Consider the following 25,478-nt stretch of genomic DNA (forward strand, 5'->3'; position numbering starts at 1 on the left):
GGATCCCCCTGAGCTCCAGGACAGTTAGGGCTACGCAGAGAAATCCTGTCTCAAACAGAAACACCGCAACCAACAAAACAAAATAAAATGAACTCTAGTAGAACGAGCTCATCGCGTGCCCACTGTAGTGTGTTCCTCTCAAACTGTCTGTAGAGCATGCCAGCTTCCCAGACATTAAAACTTTTTGGTTTTCTCTGTGCAGCCCTGGTTGTCCTGAAACTTGCTATTGAACAGGCTGGCCTCAAACTCAGAGATGCACCTGCCTCTGCCTCTGCCTCTGCCTCCCGAGTATTATTAGGCTTAAAGGCATGGACCAAGACTGACACTAAAATTTTCAAGAGAAAATGCATAAAAAAAAAAGATCTTGACAACAGGGCTAGAGAGATTGCTCAGTGGTTAAGAACACTGACTGCTCTTCCCGAGGTCCTGAGTTCAATTCCTAGCAACCACATCAGGTCTGATTCCCTCTTCTGATTTGTCTGACACTATACTTGCATAAATAAAATGCATCTTTAGAACCCCATTAGCTGCTTCTTGTTGAAGCCAGCAGTTTGCCTACTCCAGGCAAGTGCTTTGCCATTTAATTACATTTCCAGCTTCCCCTGGTGTCTTAATTTAGAAAGATATGAAACCTGGGCATGGTTGCATATTTCTGTAACTCAGTATGCAGTAAGGTAGGGTAGTTGTTTCAGAGGCAGCCTGAGCTATACAGTAATGGTCTGTGGCAAAAATAAAACAAAAAGATGGGGTGAAATGTACATGGGTTTTTTATATTGTTGGTTGAATTTTAACAGTTGACCTTTGAACTGGCTCCTAGAACCAGTTACAGATATTAAGATCTGTGAATATTTACATACAACCTAGCCACATTCTCTCATGTACTTTTGGTGCTGATCTTTGTATTAAGCCTTTCATTTGCCGCTGAGCTACCTAGTCTGCTCATCATGCATAATACAATACATATTTCAATATGAGCCAAGGTCTCATGTAAACTAGCCTGGCTTTGAACTTTCCATGTAGTGGATGGCCTTGGACTCCCATCTCTGCCTCTTGAGTGCTGGGAACACAGATCTGTGCCACCACGTGACACTAAAAACTTGTGTGTGTGAGTGCTTGAAAGCAGAAGAGAGCATCATATCCCTTCAAGCTAAATTTACAGACAGTTGTGAGTCACCCAATGACAGTGCTGGGTCCCAAATGTGGGTCCACTGTAGGAGTACCAAAATGCCCGTTTGGCAGTCTCTCTAGAACAACTCTTTGACCTTCAGTTGAATTCCCTAATGTGGAATCCATGGGAACATAATAGCACACACTTTGCTATTATAAAAAAAAAAAAAAAAAAATCACATCTCAATAGTACATGCTTAAATCTTACTTCAGGAAGTTGAGACAAATTAGTCAGTCTGAACTATGAGTTCCTAGCTGGAAAAACAAGCTGGAGAGAGGTTTATTGGTTAAAAGCATTTGTTTTTGAAGAAGACTGGGGCTTAGTTCTCAGCACCCATATGCACAACTCACTTATTTCAGATTTGACACTCTCTTCTGACCTCCAACACTAGGCACATGTTATACATGTATACAAATACACTTCAACAAAACACATAAATCTAAAACAAGAGTATCTATATAAAGTATTAAGTCATTATCTCATACATTTTGTTGGATCAATTTTGATAAAGCCGTATGACCATGGTCAGATGTATAATTTTAACCCGTTATAAACAGTAAAATAAGCATGTTAATTGTGTAAATAAGTACTTGAATTTACCTAATTAGCTAACACACTGTTAAGACTATTTTGACAGGGCTCAAACTGATGGTAAGGGCTAGGATTACCCAACAAATTTGTCTCTCACATGATCTCTTCAGTCTTGAGATTTGTATGATGCTCTCACAGTGGTTACTTTATATTTCAGAGAGGAGAAAGGCAAAAGTCAATGTGCCTATTCATAGCATGCCTGTGAAAGTCAGAGAGCTTCCCAGCCCAGGAATTAAGTCACCTCACCTTTCTACGTGGCATCTGGGGATTAAACTTAGGTCATCAGCCTTGCAGACTTTAACTACTGTATTAGTTTTACTGCTGAGAACAGACACCATAACCAAGGCAACTCTTATAAGGACAACATTTAATTGGGGCTGGCTTATAGGTTCAGTCCATAATCAAGGTGAGAGCAGGGCAGCATCCAGGCAGGCATGGTAGAGGAGCTGAGAGTTCTACATCTACATCTGAAGGCTGCTGAAAGAAGAGTGGCTTCCAGGCAGCTAGGATGAGTCTTGATCCCAAGCCCGCAGTGATGCACCTACTCCAACAGGGCCACACCTCCTAATAGTGCCACTCCCTGAGCCAACAACATACAAACCATCACACCCACTAAACCATCTCACTGGTTCTTCATTATACACTGTAAAGGTTATTTTGTGTGCATGTGTTTGTGTGTATATGTGCACAAGCATGCACATGCTACACAAATGTACTCGTGGAGTTCAAAGCCCAACCTGTAGAAATTGCTCTCACCTTCTACCAAGCAGATTCCAAGGCTCAAGCTCAGGTTGTCAGGCTCAGTGGCAAGCACCGATTACATACTGAGATATCTCACTAGCATGGGTGTTTTCAATGTAGTCATGCCTGTATACCACTGAGCTCGCGATGCTCAGAGACCAGGTGAGGGTGCTGGAACCCCTGGAACTGAGGTTACAGACAGTTGTGAAAAGCCATGTGGGTGTTAGGAATGAACTCCATCTTCTAGAAGAACCTGTACTGCTAAGCCATCTCTCCAGCCCCAGCCCCCCCACCCCACCCCCACTAAAAACTAATGATCCTTGCAGAACTATTCTATGTATGTGTGCATAATATGTGAAGACTCAATCTTGGGTGTTACTTAGGCACTATCCACCTTGTTTTCCAAAACTCAGATTAGATTAGGCCAGTTGGAAAGTCTCAGGGATCCACTTGTCTCTAAACCCCAAGCGCTGGCTTGAAACTTAGATCAGGCTGGCCTTGAACTCACAGAAATCTGTTTCCTCCAGTGCTGATACTAAAGGTGCACACCACCACAGCTGACTCATACTTGGCTTTTTTGAATTCTTGGGACTGAATTCAGATCCTTGTTTATGCAGCAAGTACTTTTTACAAATACAACCACCTCTCTAGCTCCCAGAAAAAAAAAAAAAAAAAACCATATCAAAAGTAATAAAAAATACAGATTAAGGCTCTAATATCTTCAAAATGGCTTCCCCTAACAGATAATTGGTAACAAGCACTATAAAAACATATATGCTGAGGTGTATCTTCCTCTACATTTAACCACCTAAGATAACTTTTAAAATGAGTGTGGTAACTCAAACTTGTAATCCCAATTCATGAGAGATGGATGGATGCCTGAGTAGCTGGAGTTCAAATCAGTTTTGGTTACACAGAGAACTCAAGGCCAGGGCTGCACAGGTGGCTCAGCAGACAAGAACATTTAGCTGCAGGGGTCCTAACATTCTACTCCCAGCAATCACAAGGCATCTCACTACCATCTAGGCAGAGAACTCATTATGTATGTATTTATGTAAATAGCTCCCTAGGCACCTGTACTCACACGTACACACCCAGACATATGCACATAAGTAAAAATAATAAATCTTTTTTTAAAAAAGGAGCCAACAAAAACCTAAAAATTCTTATTACCTATAAGAATTATTTTGCTATCAAAACAGGTTTTTCTCTTTTATTAAGTCTCCTTATGAGGCCTGGCACGGGATACATACTAACTCCATCACTTCGGTGGCAGAAACAGGCAGATCCTTGTGACTAAAGAGACCAGCCCCGCCTACATAGTGAGTTTCAGGACAGGCAAGGCTGTATTCTATTGATAACTTCCTCTTCAAAAAACACATTAACAAAATCAGTATTTGTTTTGTTTTGTTTTTTTTCTAACACAGGGTTTCTCTTTGTAGCCCTGACCTGTCCTGGAACTGACTGGGTAGACCAGGCTGTCCTTGAATTCAAGAGATCAAGTCCCTCTGCCTCCTGAGTGCTTGGGAGTAAAGACATGCACCACCACCACCGCCAGACAAAATCGTTTATTTATTTTTTTTTTTTGCTTTTACCACGGACTAAGACTGAAGAGGATGAGTTTTAGACCTCATCCCACAAGAACTCTACTGAAATACCAAGAGTTTATCTCATCTCAAAAGGGGCCCAAATAATGGACTCAGAGGAATGAAACCCATACTCAGTACTTATGCACTTCATGCGACCAGCTCCCAGAATTGAATACACTGTGTGAATCCAGGAGACACTAAAACTTTAATCTGATAAGCAGACAACTCTGTCCCTACGCTTATGTTTATTAAAAACTGACAAACAAATAAAACATGTACAAAAAATATCCCCAAATTCCTTATCATTTTGAAACAGTAATCTTGAGAGACATTATCGCCTAGGACCCCCTCTTCCTCTGCCGCGACCACGTCCTCTTCCTCTACCCCGGCCTCGGCCTCTTCCTGCAACTGGGGAAAAGTAAAACAAAGCAGGTGAAATTCTCTTCAACAGCGCAGTCCCCGCTGCCACACAGGCTTACCCCTGAGCCCTTTCCCACCTATACCTCTTAAATTAGCAACTATAGTAAAGAAATAACTCAGTTTTTCTCAAATATGACCACCACCACCATCACGTAAAAAGCAAGGAGACAAATTCACACCCTGTGTCAGATTTCTGCTTACTTGAATAAAAGCCAAGAGTGAGCCCAAATCAGAGATTAAAAAGTTATTTGGCTCAATTGTGGCTTAACCTTCAACACACAGCCATATCTCTAGCTGGTCATCATGGGGGGGAAAAAAAAAGCAAAGGCAAGAAAGCAGTGTACTTGCTTGATGCAGTCAAACTGAGGTGTGTGTAACACCCCACCCCATGGTCAGAATCAAACCCATCATGCAGTGGTTTGCCACTGAGCTATGGTATCCACACCCTGGTAAAGCCATACGTTTACTCATTTTAAGGCTTGTTCTTTTCTAGCCCTTCCTTCCTAGACCTTATTTCGTAGACCAGGCTGGCTTCAAAGTTACAGAGACCCACCTGTCTCTGCCTCTCAAACATTGGAATTGAAGGTGTGCATTTAGTAAAGGAAGAATAGCTTTCTAAAGAAACTAGGATCTTAGATACAAAGAGTAAGATAAGATGATACAAGACAGAGACAAAAAAACAAAACAAAACAAAAAAAAACACAAAAAATGGCTGACATTATTTGTGGAGATCAGTTAGACTGACAGTCGGCCTCATCTTGCAAAGCTTGCCATTATTTCCTTTACAGAGTAGATAGGAAAGAAAAAGTAGAAGGAATCCAACACTGACACAGAAAGGCTTGAAATTTAGAAAAACAGCGCACAATGCAGGACTTAAAGGGTTAAATCAGTGTTTTTTCAAGCTATGAATTATAATTGCCTTTCTTTTTAAACTGGGGGGGACCCCCCCAAAGCATTTGTACTGTTTTCACAATTCCAGTGGGCTACAAGACAAGTGCATTTCTGGCTGGAAGACTCAAAGTCAACACGCTAGACATCTAGAAACAACGGCCCTGTTCTCTTGCCCTACTCTTATGTTGCTGGCTGACAACGTAAGGTCTCCCAAAGCAGACACTGAACTGTTGTGAACTGTGGTTTCAACATGAAAAATCCTCATAGACTGACACATTCTCTCCTCCACCCCCCCCACAACATAATGTAAAAGTAAAAATAAAAACAGCAATATGATGAGAATGTAGCTAAGTAGTAGACAGTTCATCTTGTATGTGTAAGATCCTCCGTTCAATCCTCTGATGTTGGTTTTCAATAAATTGTTTTACTATCACATATGTGTGTGATATGATGTGTGTGTACACTTGAGAGGATGCCAGAGTATAACGTTTGGGAGTTGGCTTCTCTTTCCACTGCTGGTTTGGGGATCAAACTCAGGTCATGAGGTTTCCACAGCAAGTAATTTTACTCTCTGAGCCATTTCTTGGCAAAGACCCAATAGGTAAGAAGTCCAGCCTCTTTCCCCAGAATGTCCTCTTTAATTGTCTTTATAAAACTAAATAGTGGGGACCAGAGAGATGGCTCAGTGGTTAAAAGAACTGACTGCTGTTCTAGAGGTCCTGAGTTCAACTGCCAGCAAACACATGGTGGCTCACAGCCATCTGTAATGGGTCAGATGCCCTCTTCTGGTGTGTCTGAAGACAGCTTTGGTCACTAGCACCACATAGAACAGGAAGGCAAAACGACTGTAATTCTCACTTGGAAGTAGAGGCAGAAGTAGTAGAGTAAGTTCAAAGTTACTCTTGGGTACACAGCTTATTTGAGACCAGCTTGGCTACATGAGAACTTAACTCAGGATAAAATGAATGAATGAGTGAGAGAAAGCTAACATTGTCAACATACTAAAAACTTCTCAAAGAAAAAATCAGGAGAGTTTTTTGCTTCAGGGATTTGGCCCTGGGACAACAGCCCTACACCAATACACATACAATCAGACATGAAGTTGGGATATACAGGAAGAAGAGAAAGGTTCAATGAATAAATATGAAATTTTCAAAGAATAAATAAACTTTAAAAAATAAAGCTCTAGAGGTGTTGCAGGTGTGGCTACTATGTCACACGTGTGTCAGTAGGTAGCAGAGAGGAGAGAGGCTATGTCTACACTCAGTGTTCTGACCTGTGAACATCAGAATGATTAGTAGTGGGAACAGGCTCCCAGGATGAAGTACAAGCCAGAGGCCAGAAGAACCCTGCTTGGCACCATGGGCCTGTGTGAGTGTGAGCCCGAGACAGACTGACTGGTTGATGAGTGAGTCCGGGCAAGACAAGCACCATGGAGCCCTGTCAGGCAGCTAGCCTGAGATCACCACCAGTCTGCTGCTGGGCAGGCCTTGGGGAGTAGACCATACATGCCCAAGGTGACCCATGCCAAGAGCCATAATGCATGAAAGAGACATGGTACTTCAGAGACCACTTCTGAGACGACCCCAGACACTCAGAAACCCTGTGGGGAAGGTCACTAAGTGGTGGAGAAATAGAAGAGAAAGAGGACTAGAATGTGGGCACAACTGGAGACTCAGAGGAACAGCCTGATATGAGTAGCCAGCGATGCCACCTATGCTGCCACTTGGACTACATCTGGGTCTGTGGCCCTGCAACAGCAAGGTCTATTACCTTCAAAGGTCAGGTGAACAAACCTTATCTGGGCTGCCACCAGGGGGACTACTGCTCTCTGAGGGCTATGTAGAACTGGCCCTACCCCTCACCTGGGTATCTGGGGAGAGCTGGCCCTAGGGGCATGAGAGTAGGAGAGCTGACCCCACTCTTCTGTCTCAAAGCTGCCTTCACATTGTGGGAGTTTCAGTGAGCCAGCCGAGGACACAAATGTGGGAGACCTGGCCCTACCACACCTCACCATTCACCCCTTACCACCTGCAACATCCAGGAGACCTAGCCCTGAGGTCATGAGAGCTGGCTGTGCCCCTTACCTGCTGCTGTACTCAGGAAAGCCTGACCCATGGGAGAGGCAGCAGGCTGACCAGCTCAGATACATCTCAGGACCAGGGCTCTGAACTGGTTCATCCCAACAACTCCCATGAACTGTTGGGAGTGCTGAAGGGGCCAGTCCTACAGATGAAAAACTATAGGATCTCTATGACACAGGGCAACAACAGGATATCTTATAGGAGTCCCAGTGAGGTTCCAGTATGAATAGCATAACAGAAGCCAGAGACCTTGCAGCAGGCCTTGTACTTGACTCATTGCAACGAGTATTTGTAAGCAAAGAAGTATGGACAAAGAGTAACTGTGGGACACACTGCTCTACAGCTTCCACAGTAAGATTTTTTTCCCTCTGTTGAGAAGGAGGTTGCAAGGGTGGAGGGCAAGTACGAAGAGAGGGGGAGATGAATGGTGCATGATGTGAAATTCACAAAGATCCCATAAAAAGTTAAACTAACAAACAAAACTGACATGGTGTATAGTGGCATGTGCCTTTAATTCCAGGCAGATCTCGAGTTCAAGGCTAGCCTGGTCTACAGAGTGAGTTCTAGGAAAGCCAAAGAAACTGTGTATGTGCATGCGCACACACACTGCCCAAAAGGGAAACCTACAATTAATATTCTATCAAAAATAGAATTCTATCAGCAACAAAATAACAGGATCTTAAGAAAAAAAAAATCAAAGGAGGCCTAAAAATAAAGTTATGTGTTGACTCAGAGAAGAAAGGTAAGACTACTTTCCCAGAAGACAGAATAAAAATGCAGAGTAGGGGGAGGGGGAGAAAGAAGGAGGAGGAGGAGGGCGGGAGGGAGGGAGAGAGAAAGAAGAGAGAAGAAAATAATCAGTTAAAAGGCCAGGAAGAACATCACCAAACTTAAAGTTATCTTAGTTGTATGGGCAAGAAAATTGACAATGAAAGAATGTATCAGGTATCTAAACAAGCAAGTGGTAGAGGGAGAGGACAGAGAAGCGATGCAGCCAGCCTCCAAGTCTAGACTGCATGGAAGAAAAGACCAGCAAGCGAGGACTGGAGAGGCTCTTCAGCTCTTCACAGCTAGCACCAGCTCTGAGGAACGCATGTACTAAGACAGACGTTCTGAGCAACAACTTCACCCTTGTTGTTCACAAATGTATTCTGAACAGTGAGTTAAGATTCAATACATTCTACATAAAACACCTGCACACTTACCAGCTTCTCTTTTCTTGGATTTCACCTTAGGTTCAACATCCACAAGCAGTGTATCTAGAGGTAAGCTGTCTGGTAGAATAAAGTACCGAATGTTATTGCCCCGAATGCTCAATGTCTCCAGCTGCACAGGCTCTCTGTTCTTCAGGGTCATCTTCACAGCCTTGAGGTGCGTATTCATGCTGACATCTACACCTACAGGGGGAAGCGAGACAGTCACCAGCATGGAAAGGAGGCGATCTATCTTGCCGAGAGTTGAGACCGTACTGTAAAGAGTTCTTTCTACTATGTTACAGGTCAAATTTCTGTGACAACTTGGTACATACACACTGGGGGAAAATGTCAATATATATCAGCAATTTTTCCTTCTTAAAGACTTTTCCTAGCCACAATACCTCTGTACAGAGCTGAGAGCACTTACAGAATTGAATGCACTGGTGGTGTGGCTAAATGACTCCTGTAATCTCAGCATCCAAGAGGCTGAGGCATGAGGAATGCATGTGTTCAAGGAAAGCCTGGACAACAAGGAACCTATCTGCTAGACAAAGAAATTGAACACAGCAAGCTATGAAGGAACCATTAGTCCACTACCTTCAGAACTGAATTCTTGTCCCAGGACTAGATAGTGTCTGTGGTAAAATTCTCCCATTGTTCCCATAACTTTTTACCCAATGTTCTATCACATCACAGGTCTTTCTTCTTAAAGATCTATGGTCTTTTTTTCCCCCTATCACAGGTATTTTTCCTTACCACTAGAACTCCTCCCCCACTTTCCTAAGACAAAGTCTATGTACCCCAAGCTGACCTCAGACTTGTGATTCTCCTGCCCAAGTCTCTCAAGTGTTTGCTCTACAAATACTCAGCATCATACTCAGTTTAACATGCCTATTTATTTACTTCAAGTAATTTTTAGGGGCTAGAGCCATGGATCAATGGTAAGTATGCAAGGCTCTTACAGAGAACCAAGTTTGGTTCCCAGTACCCATATCAGGAGGCTCATAACTAATTGCCTGTAACTCCAGCTCCAGAGAGACCGAGTGCCTCTGGCCTCCAAAGGTACCTGCACTCATATACATACGGAGTTAAAAACAGAATCTTTTCAAAATTTATTTGTATGAGTATGGTTATGTGGGAAGGCAGGTACCTATGTGCTATGGTGCATGTCTAGAGATCAGGACAACTCACAAGAATTAGTTCTCTTTCTTCTATGTAGATCCTGAGGCATGAATTCAGTTGTCAGGCTTGGCAGCAGATGCCTTTTCCCACAGGGCTGAGCTGGCACACCCTCTACCTTGTTTTCTGAGACAGTCTCTCACAGAATTGGAATTAAAGGAACAGGAAGTATCCAGCTTTTTGGGGAGCTGGGGATCTGAACTCAGGTCCTCAAGCTTGTACAATAAGTCTTTACCAACTAGGTCATTTGTCTGGGTCCTTATTATGTCTTTTTAAATGTGAAGAATTTTTTTTTTTTTTTTTTTTTTTGTGGTGCTATGGACTGAATCCAGGACCTCAAGCATGCTAGTCACCTTGTAACCCAGCCCTTAACTGAGCTTGTTTGTGTATTTGTTTTTGTTCTGTTAGACAGGCTGTCACTATGAAGCCCAGAGTTGCCTCCAACTACTGGTTCTGTCCTAGCCTCCTAAGTGTTAGTATTATAAGCATGAGCCACAATGCCAGGCTAATCTTACTGTTTTTTTTTTCTCCAAAAATTCACTATTACAAATCCTTTCTTTGCTGGGCAGGGGTGGAACACACCTTTAATTCTAGCACAGTCAGGCCAATCTTAGTGAGTTCAAGGCCAGCCTGTTCTACAGACCAAGTTCCAGGACAGACAGCTATACTGAAAATCTGTCTCAAAAAAACAAAAACAAAACAAAACAACAACAACAAAAAAACCCCAAACATGACAAATACCCAACAACAAATGCTTTCCTCTTTTTTTTCCAAAGAAGGAAGTTCTCTTCTTTCCTAAATAGCCTTAATACATTCCATATCTCATCCATATGCTTATATGTGTATATGTTCATATAAGATACAGAAATTTGTGTTAGGTTTTTTGTATTTTTTGTTTTTGCTTTGTTATTGTATTACAATTCTCATCGTTAGATTTTGACAAAAAAAGGGGGGGTGCAAACACACTACTCTGGGGTTTGGGAATATAGCTCAGCTGGTAGAGTACTTCCTTAGTATACATGAAACACTGGCTTCAATCCCCGTTACTAAATAAAGAAAGAGGTGTGGCGGTGCAAGTCTATAACACCAGCAGCCAGGAGCTAGAGGCACAAAACTAGAAGGCCAATTTCAAATATACATACTGAGTTTGAGGCCAGTTCTGGAACAGATACATAAATCCGGCATCTAAAAAAAGATGAAGAGGGAGACGACAAAATCTTTCCCAATGCTGTTCACAGGGAACAGATCAAATCCCTACTCAAGGAACTTTAACCAGGGCAACAAGTATACATCCTTAGACATGGAGACTGGGCATATCTAAAAACATACATAGGCAAGTTCCATTCACAATTAGTACTGAAAACTGGAAAAGTCACAAATGCCATCCCATTTTCTCCCGGTTTACTAAAACACTGGACCTACCTATTAAAAAACTTACACACCTACAAGTTCAGCATTGTAGAGAATAGAAACACATGTTACGATACTGTTTTTCCCCCTTTGGTAACCACTTTAAAAAAAAAGTCTTAGGAGATGAACAGGAGAGGATAATGAAGGATGAACAATGATAAAAATACAGTACATATGCACGAAAATACCATAGTAAAAAGTCATATATAATTAACATAGGCCAATAACAACTTACAGTCAAACGTGAAACACAAAAGTAATAAAAGTGCAAGTCCTAGATGTGTTTTAGAAGAAGCAATATTCTATGCAGAAGAACACACGCAAGCAAAGGTATAAAAGGTAAGGAAACAGAAGCAGCACCTAGCAATTTGGTTTGGTTGTAGTGCAAGAATGTAGATGAATGGGGCTGGAGAGACGGCTCAGCAGGTAAAAGCACTGTTCTTCCAAAGGACCTGGGTTCCAGGGATCTGATATCTCACACAGGCATACACGCAGGCAAAACATTAATGTACATACATTTTTTTAAAAAAAAGATGAGGCTTAATTAAGGTCCATTCATTAATTCAGACAAAGATAATGAGGACCTGTACTACAACAATGCTCATTAAACAACAACAACAACAACAACAACAACAAAAAAAAACAAACAAAACAGAAAACTCCTTCAGTGGGCAAACCGTGAGAGAAAAACCTTAAACAAACAAACAGAAAAAATTACAGAGGGAGGCCAGAGAGATGGCTCAGGGGTTAAGAACACTGGCTGCTCTTCCAGAGGTCCTGAGTTCAATTCCCAGCAACCACATGGTGGCTCACAACCATCTGTAATGGGATCTGATGCCCTCTTCTGGCCTGCGGGCATGCATGTAGGCAGAATGCTGTATAAATAATAAATAAATAAATCTTTAAAAAATAAATAAATAAAAAATTGAAAAAAAGTTACAGAAACAGTCCGCCCTTCTTACCTGTGATTGTTCCATGGACTTGTGTTCCATTCTTCAATTCAATGGTTACAGTTTCATGACTCAATTTCATCAAAAATCTATAAAAACAGAAATAAAGTCCTGATTTTTTTATCTTAACATTTAGAAGTCTTTTTGTGAAGTCTGTAGAGTAAAACTGCTAGAGATCCGAATCTGTAAATGCTACTACACCAGTTCATCGGGGTCTGCATAGCCAGCTCAGCAGCTGAGAGCACCCCTCTCTCTTGCAGAGGACCTAGTGTGAGTCCCAGAACTCACATGAAAACTCACAACCATCTGTTATCTTTGCTCCAGAGGATCTGGAGTCCTATTCTGACCTTCATAGGCACCAGGCAAATTTGTGATGCACGTACATACATGCAGATAAAACATCCACACATAAACACATCTTAAAAACAGCTCTTCATAATACTATACACAGTGCTTTTCTGAGCTATGACGTCATAAACTGTCATTGACACCCGACTGTCTGCCACAGGCACCCGTCTTTTTGGCTTCATGGGACCGCACTGGATGAAAACTTGTCCAACCCGCAGCCCACAGGCTGCAGAACATTCAAATGTTTACTTGTCAAGATAATGTCATCTGCACAGCTCACACCTGAGGCTGTAAATTTATGTTGAGCTATAATCATAGCTGTCCTGAGCTTCCAACTAGAAAATACTAGAAAGAAACTATTACAAAATAACCTTAAATGGAGATATTTGAAGATCCTAGAGTAGCATTAGGTGTAGTGGTGCATGCAAGACAGGCAGATGGGTCTTTGTGAACTTAAGGCCAGCCTGTCCTACATAGAGATGGCGGGCGACACTGTTTCAACAAACAAAAGACCCTAGACTAATTCTAAGCCACAAAAAGAGAAGTAAGAACTCTAACTGATAGCATAGGATTACGTGGTAGAAATAAAGAACCCCTCTTTTCCTGCATTCTTGGTGAATAGGGATATTATTCTAACCCATAAGCATACAAGTAAGATTCTACTTTACACAAAGTATGCTATTGGCTGGGCGGTGGTGGCGCACACCTTTAATCCCAGCACTTGGGAGGCAGAGGCAGGCGGATTTCTGAGTTTGAGGCCAGCCTGGTCTACAGAGTGAGTTCCAGGACAGCCAGGGCTACACAGAGAAACCCTGTCTCGAAAAACAAAACAAAACAACAAAACAAAGTAGGCTATTCTTCAGTGGCACCTATAAAACCCTTTGGAGCTGATTTAGCAGTTTACACTGGAGATAATTCCCTAAAAATATTCCAAGAGCTAGATAGTAGTCCACTATATGGAAATGACAATTATCCCACTGTGAATGTTTCCAACTTTCTGCCATTACGAACCCATTTATGCAAGCCTTCATCAGTAACAATTAAAAATCTCCCAATTTTCTATCCATGCAAAAAAAGGGGGAGGCGTAGTGGGGGGTGGGAAGAGGCACAGCAAGACTAGGTATGCACAGAGGGTAAAACACTTGCTACCAAGCCTACTCCTTCTAGGGTCCTTTGATCTTTGTGCACACACACACAAATACAGTGATGCCAACCCTCCTGCTATAAATAAATACAACTTTTTTTTTTTTTTGGAGACAGGGTTTCTCTGTGTAATGTCGCTGTCCTGGAACTCACTCTATAGACCTTTACAGAGATCCTCTGCCTCTGTCTCCTAATGGGATGTGGCACCCTCCACCCTGTTAATAAGTATAACCTTAAAAACCAAACCACAATAGCTCACCCTTTAATACAGCTCTAGTGAGGCAGAGGCAGGAGGATCTCTGTGAATTCAAGGCTAGCCTGGTCTACACAGTGAGCACCAAGCCAACCTAGGCTTGCTCACTCGTGTGTTTTCTTTCTTTCTCTCTGTCTCTGTCTCTCTCTCCCCCCCCACCTCAAAACCAATCGTTACCACCACCAAAATCAATTAGTTAATTAAAATACTGAGCAGCAGCACCAAGATGGTTAAAAGTACTTGCTACACAGGCTGAGGACCTAAGTTTTAATCCCTGAAAGCCTGGTGGAAGACAAAAACAAATTCCCCAAAATTGTCTTATAACATAGCTGTGCACCTGTTGTGCGCACAAGCACACACAAATAGTAATTTATTTTCTAATGAGCAAAGCTAAGAAAAACGTATGCTTATAATCCTAGCACTTGGGAAGTGGGGGCAGGAAGAACAGAAATTCAAGGTCACAAGGTCACTCTTTGAAACCAGTCGGGCTGAATGAACTAATTCAAAAGAAAAGAAAGAGAAAAAGAAAAAAGAGGGGAGGCTGGAGATGTTTGAGAGAGCACGAACTGCTTATTCCAGAGGATCCAAAAGGCAGTTCACAACTCTCTGTAGCTCTCGATCCAGGGTATCCAACACTTTCTTCTGGTCTCCAAAGACATCAGACAAACATGTGTACAGACAAAACTCTCACATATACAAAATAAATCTTTATAAAGGAGTAGAACAGGGTCTCAGACCTTAGTAGGCCTCAAGACCTTACCACAACTGATTCCATGACAGAAGTACCATTCAGGCTGTACACAGACAATACCATTTACCAAAACTAAAACAAAGGCCTAGTTCATCAAAGTTCAGTTATGGAAAAGCCTCTAAATGTATTAACCTTGTTTTCTGTGTCTTTCTGGTTAACTCTTCTTGTTAATTGATGTATGTCAACCCAGGACATGGTTTTTGTGCTTAAAAAACTTATCCTGAGAAAGCCTCAGTGCTACACTGGGACCCTGAACACCCAACGTAGCCACAGGCTTTCTACTGGCTTAAACCCATGTTCAAACAGTCTTCTCTGGAGAATATCCCACAGAAGGAAAAAGGAGAAAAAGCAAGTAGTAGTAATCTGCCTGAGACTTGAATCGTTCACAAATATAGAAAGTCTGCATTTCTTGAATTGCTTATATATTATTCATACACCCTTTTCTATCAGTCTACCATTCACTTGATCACAAACTCCAAGTGCATACCACCACACACCCGGCTTTTTTCCTTTAATTTTTTTATTTATCTATTTTTATTTTCTGTGTATGAGTGCTTTACCTGTTTGCATGTATGTATACATGTATGTGCCCCTAGCGCTGAGAGACGCCAGAAGAGGACATCAGATTCCCTTGAACCACAGCTACAGACAGCTGACAACTGCTATGTGGGTCCTAGGAAGTGACTCAGATCCTGTAGAAGAGCAGCTAGTGCTCTCAACCTGAGCTTCTCTCCAATGGATTCTATTACAACCCTTCAGGAGCACTGGCTTTACATTGAAGTTTCCCAGACCAGGCCAAGACTGTAAAAAACATTCTCTCCTTTTACTTTACTAATATTTAGGAGTGTAATCCATCAAGAATTCTACAGTATCACTCATGCTTCACTTTAGCCAAATGGCCATGGAATGATAATCCTACAACATCATCTAATAACTTCATATTCAACCTTTCAACTACCACATTAAAAACATTATTTTGCCAGGCATGGTGGCAAAGACTTAATCCCAACACTCAGAAAGAAGGAGGTGGGGGAGAACAGGGTCCTTTTGTGAAGATAACTTTCTGCTAAAGAATTCCTTTAAGATATCTAGAGAGATGTTGGCTGGTGACAGTGCATGCCTTTAATCCCAGCACTCAGGAGGGAGAGGCAGGATGATTCTAAATCTAATGTCAGCTGGGGTATAGAGTGATTTCAAGTCAGGTAGCACAACTTGGTAAGACCCTATCTCAATATAAAAGTAAAAAGAGGCCAAGGAACACATAACTTCAAATTATTTTACAGTGAGTCCTTCATTTTGTGAATTCTTACTTGTTTGTTTTCTGGATAGCCCTGGCTGTCCTAGAACTCCCTCCATACAGCACGCTGGCCTCGAATGCAGAGAAAGTGTAGGCATTCAAGGGATGGGCCACCATTGCCTGAATGTGAATTCTGTTCTTCATGAGACTGGCAGATTCAACAGTAAGGTATATGGGGTCCTTTTAGCATCCAAATTTTCCCTATTTGCGCAGAAAACCAAAGAGAACTGGATAATGAGGAATACCTTAACTTAGAAAAAAAAACTACAACTTATCAGATGACAAGAGGATTAAAAGAAACGTAGCCAAGAACACACAGGTCCTAAGTTTGGGCAAGGTGGCAACAGGATAAAGGACAATACAGTCCCATTAACTAATGCACACACCAAAGCAAAGGCCACACCAAAAGTGCAAACCAGTCTGCCATTTTCACAGGGCAAAAACCATTCTCCTGCGAGAAGAAATTTCTATACTTTGCACTATGCAAAATGGGATCCAGGATAAATCACAGCAGAAGCAGAGTGAGACCTGCCTAGGTTGCTGGCCAAGTTATCGTAATAGAACCTTTAAGTGAGATAAACATAAAAGTTACAGCAAATTCATATTAGGGAGTAAAGAAGGAGCAAGTAGAGGCGTTCTACTTATGCTACAGTCCAAATATAAATGAACTCGAGTGATTATCAGAAGCTCTCTGGTTGCTATCCCCAGAACAGGTGGAAAAAAATTGTTTTAACCTTAAATGCCTTCTTTACAAACTCCTCCTGAACTGATTATTTTTTAATTTGAAGCAGACTGTATCTATGCCGACGTTAACGTTAAACAAAAACGTTTTAAAAGAAATCTTGTGAATTGTGTACAGCTACTTTAAAAGGTATTCAATGGTATTCTGGCCAACTACAACAGTTCTTAACAAGAAACTAAATATCTCTAATAATTGGCTTAGATATTATATACCCTGCCTCAGGCGTGGCCTCAAGCCTGTTAGTTTGGAATTAATCAAACCAGCAAACAAGCTTCCAGATAGGCTCCACTTCCGACATCATCTATGCAACCAGGCGAAATTAATTTGTTACCTTTTGCCCCATCCCGGGACTTTGTCTTTCCTCAGTCAGAAGCCTACATTAACGAGTTACATATTTCGTATACCTGGCCAAAACTAAGGGGAACTTAATAAAATGTCTTGCAAATCGGCGTCGTTATTTGCAGATAAAACCATGCTAGTTCTAAGTCCTCGTCAGTGCGAGTGTTTCGACTCGCGACGAAAACGGGCCACTGCTCAGTTTAAGCCGCCGGATACGAGGTGGACAGCGACAGCTCGGCCCCTCCATTCCTGGAGGACCGGCGGGGTCTGAGCGCGCCGGTCTCTCGCCTGGGCTCTGGGCGGCGAGCGGGTCGCGGCGGAACCCGGGCGCCGGAGGCCGTTAGCAGGCCGCGCGCACGCGGCTTTCCCGCCACTCTGGGAGCACAGCGGGCCGGCCTCCTAAGCTGGCCCAAACCCTCTACCGGCCGCCCTCGCCCGGCGGGGGGACCCGCCTCACCTCACGAGCTTCATCCTAGCGGCGTAGCCTCCCTTCTGGTCCGACTGTTCACGGAATTCAAGCTCCAAAGACCCAGGGACTAGGGGTATGAATGGCCGGAAGAGCGCACGGAGGCCTGCGGACGCGCGACGAGAACGCGGAAGCCGCGCTGCCTTCCGGCCGCCTGGAGAGCGACAGCGGCCCCTAGCAACCGGAGGAGTGCTTTGCGCCTTGGTGGGCAGGAGGGCTGATGGACATCTGCAGGATTCCGAGACCAGTTGTAAAGTTATTAAAACCAGTTGTGAAGGCCTGGAACTTTCACACGTCAAAGGAAGAGAAGTTCTGAGAGAAGCCTTCCAAGATCTGAGTTTAATTCTTGGGATCCACATGTTGGAAGCAGGAAACTCAGGCCTGCCAAGTTGTCCTTAGTTGGCTTGACAACTCAGCTAAGCCAATCAGATCTTTGGACAAAATGGTTTTCCTTTGGGGATGTGAATTGAACTAACCCAAGAGCTACAGGGCACCTTCTTAAAACTAGGAAAACCAGTCTCAGGACAGAGTTTTAAATAAGCCTTTCATTTTATATATAGTAAGTCCTTCGACTTAAAAAAAATGTATGTTGGTATTTCAGTTAAAGTTAAAACAAAAAATTCAGCTCCTTATTTGCAGTAACCGCACTGTTAAATGTAGTTACTCAATATCTATATTTGTATCTACTTACAAATATAGTGCAAATAATTTCCACTATCACAAGAAGTTTGGATAATATTAGCTTATTGTCATTTGATTCTAGAATTTATTATTTATGGCTCTCAGGAGAATATTGTGTCTGAAAGCAAGGAAATACAACTGCTTACTGTGCTCTCCAATATCCAATACTGCTTTCAAGGAATGTGATTTTGTCACAAAACATCCCTGTTCCCATGTATGGGAACTGCTCTCAAAGGTCAATGAGACCAAGGAAAAAGGCAGGCAAGTCCAGAATTGCAGTGTGCAGTTTATGGGTGACTTACAACAGAAGCATAGGCCTGGGCATCAAGAAAACACATAGGTCCTTGAGATTTGGGTTAGAAGATATGTGGGTTATAAAACAGAGGAAAATTATTTCAGAGCTAGGCATGGTGGTACAAGTTTGGGGCCAGCATGTACCACAGATTCTATCTCAAACCTTCTCCTTCCCCTAAAAAGAGATTTCACCCAAGTAAGATTATACCTTGTCTATTTCAAGCTAATCAGACCCAGGTACATCCTTTGGCCAAGTCTGGTCATAATGCTTCCCACACAACTCTCTCATGATTTTGTCTATTTTATGCTGGGAAGCCAACCAGGGTGACTCAGGGGTAATTTTGATAGTTTCCACTCAAAATAATTTTTGTAATGTCAAGATAAATCTACAGTCCTTGACTGATATTCATGAACAATTAAATACTTCCCTCCATTAATAATACTCCCTTATAATAATAATAATAATTCCTTATAAGCATTAATAATACTTCCTTATAATAATTAATAATATTTATTATTATTCATTATGAGCATTAATAATACTTCCTTATGATTTATAAGGAAGGAGACCTTGTGCATAACATCCGCTGCAGTAATGCCAGTACTCTGTACCTGGCACTCCTTACCCACAAATCCCCTTTCCACTTGGGGCCATCTTCCTTCTGATTTATCTCCTCTCCCCTCAGTAAAATAGGAATGTCTAACATCTCGTAGTTCATCAGGCTCACTTTTCTTTTCAGATGTTTGTACATGCAATGTTATACTCTAGCTAAAACCTATTCATTCCCTCTCAGCTATGTGAGCCAAGCAGCGGTAACACTGGTCTTCAATCCTAGTACTCTGGAGACAGAGGCAGGCGGATCTCTGAGTTCAATGCCAAGCTGGTCTACAGAGTGAGTTCCAGGACAGCCAGGGCTACACAGAAAAACCCTGTCTCAAAAACCAAACAAACAAAAAGAAAGAGAGAAGGAAGGAAAGACAGACAAAATGAAAAAGAAAAGCCACTGTTAGACGGGTAAACTGGTGCACACCTTTAATCCCAGTATTTAGGGGGCAGAGGCAGGAGGATCTCTGGTCTACAGAGCAAGTTCCAGGACAGCCAAGGTCGTCAAATAGAGAAACCCTGTCCCCCATGCCTCCAAAAAGAAAGAGAAAAACCATTATCTCTAGATTAATATCAAATACATTTTTCTTTTGTCTTTATTTTGTAGCTTGATTTTTTTGTATGTTGCAAGGGTGGGCAGTAACAAGAATATTGCTGCAGCCTTAAACTTTGTAAAAAACAATTTCTTACTCTATTGCAGTATGACTGTGCTCTGAAGTGAAGACAGCAACAAGGGTGGGACAAAGTAAATGCTCTATTTGCTGCTACCCACAGGGTCAAGTCTGGAAGTGGGATTGTTCTGTCCTCTGTGAGTTGGCAGAGGTTTGTATGCTGTAGCAATTATATTAGTCACAAAAAAAGAAAAAGAAAATGAGAATGTGATGGGGGGGGGGCAATGTGCTCATTTAAAGAACTTGTCATGATAAGCACAGAAACTACATTTTGAGCCAGAGATACAGCTCAATTGGTAGTGTCTGCCTAGCATGCAAAGGCTGTGTGTTCAGTCTCCAGCACAGCATAAACTGGATGTGGTAGTATATGTCTGTAATCTCATCACTCGGGAGATAGGAGCAGGAAGATCAGAAATTGAGGGTCATCTTCAGCTACATAGTGAGTTCCAGGGCAGCCTAAATCCACGGAACCCCATCTCAATAGTCAAAAACAAGCAAGTTTTGAGTCATTAAGGAAAGAAAACTGGGTAAAAACTCCAGGAGATAGAGTCACAATTCTCAGTTTAGCCAGAGGACATAAGTGTGGGCCACAGCCTTTGTTTCAATGGGCAGACAGCAAAGTGGAGCCAATCAGAACTTTCTCCCAGGACTTTCATTCTACTTAGTTTGCACTGAGGTTAAGTAACCTTTGTCCAGTTATCAGAAGAGCCTACTTGCGGATGGATGCAGATACAAGAAGGGTACAGAGTCAAAGGTTTGAGAGCACACTTCCAGGGCTTGAAGTCCCATCAATCCCTGGCTCAAAATTCCACCAGTCCCTGAGCTTGCCCTAACAACATGACTTGAAATCTCACCAATCCCAACCCTGGAAATCTCCACTCTGGAAGTCTGCACACCCCTGCCCCCGACACCTTATATAAGCCTATCTGCCACTCAGTTCTCTGCTTCTTCTCTCCTAAGCAGAGACAGCTACACTCCTGTGTTCTTCTCAATAAATCTCTTTTATGAGGTTTCCTGTGTAGCGTGACTTTGTGGTATTTCTTGGCTCCCAACTGCCAGGATACTTTCTCATCAGAGTTATAACACTTACATAGTATCCTGTTGACATAATTTGAGTCTTGGGTTTCAGGGTGGCCTGAGGTCATTTGCTCCCCAACAGTTTCCAGTTATAATAGAAACAAACAAACAAACAAACAGACTTTTAAAATGTTGAATATAGCCGGGCAGTGGTGGCACACACCTTTAATCCCAGCCCTTGGGAGGCAGAGGCAAGTGGATTTCTGAGTTCGAGGCCAACCTGGTCTACAGAGTGAGTCCAGGACAGCCAGGACTACACAGAGAAACCCTGTCTCGAAAAAAAACAAAAACAAAAACAAAAGAAAAGAAAAAAAAGTTGAATATATTAGTTTCAGGTGGATTTAATCATTTCAAACTGATAAGAGCTGGCTAATTTTTTATTTGGATTATCAAACATTTCTTTCCTAAAAAAACAAAAACAAAAAAACAACAACAACAAAAAACCTACAATTTTATTTGGGTATGTGATGGGGAAAGTTTGATTACAAAAATTTTCCCAGGGAGATACCAAACATTCATCTACTTACCTCTGATTCGGAATCCTTGAAGACTAAAGTATAGATATCTCCCAAATCCAATTTAGTGAACCAGTGAGTTTTACTGGGGTTACTTACAGGAATGTGGGTGAAGTGTTACTTACATGAGCCAAGAATGCCACAAAGACAAAACCCACTCCAGTGTGGGTGACAGCTCACAAATCCAGGACCCTGGAGTACACTGCACAGTATGCAGGCAGCTCAACAGGCTGGAGAGTGTCTCTTCCAGGTACCTAACTGGACTAAAACCTGTTGTAGTTTGAAAGAAAATGGCCCTCATAGATCAATAGGGAGTGGCATTATTAGGGGTGTGGCCTTGTTGGAGTAGGTGCGGCCTGGTAGAAGGAAGTGTGTCACTGTGGGGGCAGGCTTTGAGGTCTTGTAAGCTCAAGCTACACTCAGCTTGTGTCTCCTGCTGGTTGTGGATCAAGATACAGAACTCTTGTTATGCCCAAGTCTCGGGATCCTCAGAAGAGCTCAAGGAACTGCTGACCCAATGTAGTAAAACAAGAGTCTTTATTTGAACCAGGCTCTGGTGCAAACCTTTACCAGTGCGCAGTGTAGGAATGCAACTGGGGATCCGTGACAGTGGAGGTGACAAAGGAAGTCATCCTTCAAACACAATACTGTTTGTTTGTTCAGACATGGAGTGGAACCGCAGTACTGGGGAGGGGGAGCTCTTCTGACCTTTATGATGCTATCAGGAACCAGTGTTTTCACAAACTGGCCACAGCTGTCTGGGAACGCTTAATTGTCCTCCTGTCATGGCCCAAAGTATGGCACTTATCTCTCCAAGGGTATTTGGTCTTTGATTTTCCCAAGGACAGGGCCCACCTGCACTAGGAAGTGCTTAGCCATCCATCAGAGAGGGTGCCAACCTTGGCTACAGGGACAGAGTTGTTTATCTGAGGGGGTTTTGTTAGGGAGTGCTATTATGAAAATGGGATAGCAGTATTTAGGGGCCAGGCCATGCCTCCTTTAAAAGGTCAGTTGTCGAGAAAGAGCAGGGGGGAGAGGAAGCTCTACAAGCAGCGAGGAAAGTATGAAGGAGAGGGAAAGCTATGCAGAGGCTGCATCTCTTCACTCTCAGCTTTTTCTCCAGCACCATGTCTGTCTGCATGCCACCATGCTCTTTGCTATGAAAATCATGGACTAAGCCTCTGAAACTGTAAGCCAGCCCAGTTAAATGTTTTCCTTTATAAAAGATGCGGTAGTCATGGTGTCTCTTTATAGCAATAAAACTCTAATTAAGATAAAAACCTCTTCCAGGCACATCTGGTTTCTGTATCTTTCAAGTAGCTGGTTCATCAGTCTTAGAGTCTTCTTTTGCAGCTCAGCTTATCTGAGAGTACTTTTTGCAGCTTGGCTCTGCCCTTCCGAGACAGACACTCAGCTTTTATTGCTTATTATGGCAGGAAGGAGCCTAGTGAATCTAGTTGTTTTCAGGGACTTCCTGAAGTTACTTGGAGTTGTTTACCTTCTTGTTTAAGGAGCTTCCTGCGGAATGGAATGTTTTGATCTTGAAGGAAACTTATACATAGGGAATGTTAGAACTAATGTATGGAAAACAGAACAGATTGTTGGAGTGGTTCTCTTTCTACCTTGTGGGCTATAGGGACCAATTCAGGTGTCAGACTTGGTAGCAAGCTCCTGCATTTACCTGCTGGCCATCTTCCTGGCCCATTTGTTGTTTGGTTTTAAACCATTAACATTTTTATTGTTATTGTGGACTTGTGTGTACATGTATGTGTGTGGGCATATATGCCATGGGGCACATATAGAAGTCGGAAAACAATTTTGTGGAGTCAGTTCACTATTCCCATCTTAATGTGAGTTCTGGGAATCGAATTCAGGCTGACAGGCTTGTGCATCCTGAGTTTTCATCAGTTGAGCAATCCTGCCCACCCCCTCTGTTTTGAGAGTGGGTTGCTATGTAGCACTGACTGGTGGACCTTGCTTTGATCTTTTTGCGTTTGCCTTGTTTTTGCCTCCTGAAGGCTGAGATGATAAGCTTGAGCATCACCTGATGAGCCATCTCCCACATCTCTGAGACTCCAGGAGGCTTGGTGAAAATGTGATCCTCCCCCATTCCCTCTGTCCTGCTAAAAATCTTTAGATTACATTCCTAAAGCTAGCTACCAAGGACTAGTCACTTATGTGGCCAAGTCCCTCTCCTGAGGTTGACTACTAAGGCCCAGCTACCAAAGTATTGAAGTTTAGCAAACAAAAGCCCCCTTTGTCTCACCTAATTAACATGCCCAGTTAAAATCAAATACCTCATCCTAACACAGGGTTTCTCCCTTTTTACCTTTATAAACCACCATTTGCTTGTGGGCCAAGTCTATCCCTTAACTATCCAGAGGCAGTCCTTTGTTCCACTGCGGGACAAATACCCTTGGACCTTCTTCCTTGTGCCTTCTCCCTTTTTTTCCCTTCTCCTCTAGCCCTGTATTTGTGTCATATTCTTTGCCCTCTGTCCCTCTGGGGCAAATCTGCTTTGTGCTCCGAATTTGGTCGAGGTGGGGTGGGGTGTGGGGTGCGGGTTTGGAGTGTGGGTGTAGGTGTGGGGTGTGGGTATGGGTGTGGGGTGGGGTGTGGGGTGTGGTGTGGGTGGGGTGTGGAGTGGGGTGTGGGGTAGGGTGTGGGGTGTGGGGTATGGGTGTGAGGTGTGGGGTGTGGGTGGGGTGGAGTGGGGTGTGGGTGTGGGGTGTGGGGTGTGGGTGTGGGGTGTGGTGTGGGGTGGGATATGAGTGTGGGTGTGGGGTGTGGGGTGTGGGGTAGGGGGTGAGGGTGGGGTGTGGGTGTGGGGTGTGGGGTGGTGTGGGGTGTGGGTGTGGGGTGGGGTGTGGGTGTGTGGTGTGGGTGGGGTGTGTGGTGTGGGTGTGGTGTGTGGTGTGGTGTGGGGTGTGGGGTATGGGGGGGGTGGTGGGGGGTGGGTGTGGGTGGGGTGGAGTGGGGGACCTGCGGTGACCTGATGCCTTTAATGGGCAGGTGGTTTATCATTGAGCTGTAGCCCATGCTCGCCTTTCTTTCTCTTTCTAAGGTGACTGTCTTTTGGTACAACATATATTTAAGAAACATATATTTAACATATATTTCCTTCTTAATATCAGATCCCTGACCTAAGACTGTTTTTCTTTCATTTGTGGCTTGTAATAGTGCATCAGTTCAATATTAATCAGTATTAATCATTGACCAGTATGTGCAAAACCTGAACTCTTTATTCTGTTTTGGAGGAGACTAAAAACTCAGTCAAGGATCATCATGAGTTTTGTTCCAAAGTTCCTTAACAGATGACTCTAGAAGAAAACTATTGGCAAAACAAAATGTGTCCTTTGTGATATCATAGAATAGCTGAAATTTAGTTCAATTACAAAGACCTCTGATATTGAATCAGATGTGTGAAGTGCTCTTCAAAATATAAACAGTAACGATAGGAAGTTATCCCCCCTCCGTTGTACAATGCAATCCTCTGAGCAAAGAACTAGCCACCATCTTTAGCAGATGAGTTGTCCTCATTGCAGGAGTCTTTCCCCTCCACTGTGCTTGTTGACTGGAGATCTCCCTCTATAAAGGAGGGGTGGGGTGGGGTGGGGTGGGGTGGGGTAGGGCCTCATCAGAATTCAGCAGCTCCTCCCGGCCACTGTATGCAATTCAGCCCTGACTGTATGTGGTTGTATGGGTGGAGAGGTGTCTAGGGAAGAGCTAGAGTAAACAGGCAAGGAAGGATAACTGAAGTGGGGGCTTCATCTGTGAGGGTTTGAGAAAACCATCATCCATGTTAGGTCAAGCCTTTAAGATGCAGCTGCTGTGAGAGACCCCTCATTCATGTTCTGTAGCTAATCTCAAGAAACTTCACTGCTTTTCCAGGATGAACTTTGGTGGAATCATCCTCTGGTTTGCTGTTGATAACTTTAGGAAGTAGACCAAACATCATTTTTTCATTGCACATTTAAGTAAATGGATATATAGAATGTTATATATAAATGTAGTTGCCTTCAACTACGGTTACCGGGTTCTCCTGAGACGAAGCCTGGGAATTAACGGGAAGGAGGTT

The 25,478-nt window shown here is 43.0% G+C and overlaps 1 protein-coding gene and 1 non-coding gene across 2 annotated transcripts; one reads left to right on the forward strand and one right to left on the reverse strand.

Moving 5' to 3' along the window:
• Window positions 1-4,275: 4,275 nt before the first annotated feature.
• On the reverse strand, window positions 4,276-17,709 carry Snrpd1 (small nuclear ribonucleoprotein D1 polypeptide). The gene is made up of 4 exons (XM_034518533.2): window positions 17,550-17,709; window positions 12,232-12,308; window positions 8,690-8,881; window positions 4,276-4,497 (listed from the first exon to the last, which is right to left on the reverse strand). The coding sequence occupies exons 1-4, from the start codon at window positions 17,561-17,563 to the stop codon at window positions 4,421-4,423; spliced, it is 360 nt and encodes a 119-aa protein (XP_034374424.1). The 5' UTR covers window positions 17,564-17,709; the 3' UTR covers window positions 4,276-4,420.
• On the forward strand, window positions 6,580-6,711 carry LOC117720240 (small nucleolar RNA SNORA17). The gene has a single exon (XR_004608272.1). It is a non-coding gene; the product is annotated as a small nucleolar RNA SNORA17 (small nucleolar RNA).
• Window positions 17,710-25,478: the final 7,769 nt, after the last annotated feature.

The sequence above is a fragment of the Arvicanthis niloticus genome, chromosome 14 (assembly GCF_011762505.2).
Source record: "Arvicanthis niloticus isolate mArvNil1 chromosome 14, mArvNil1.pat.X, whole genome shotgun sequence".
NCBI lineage: Eukaryota > Metazoa > Chordata > Mammalia > Rodentia > Muridae > Arvicanthis > Arvicanthis niloticus.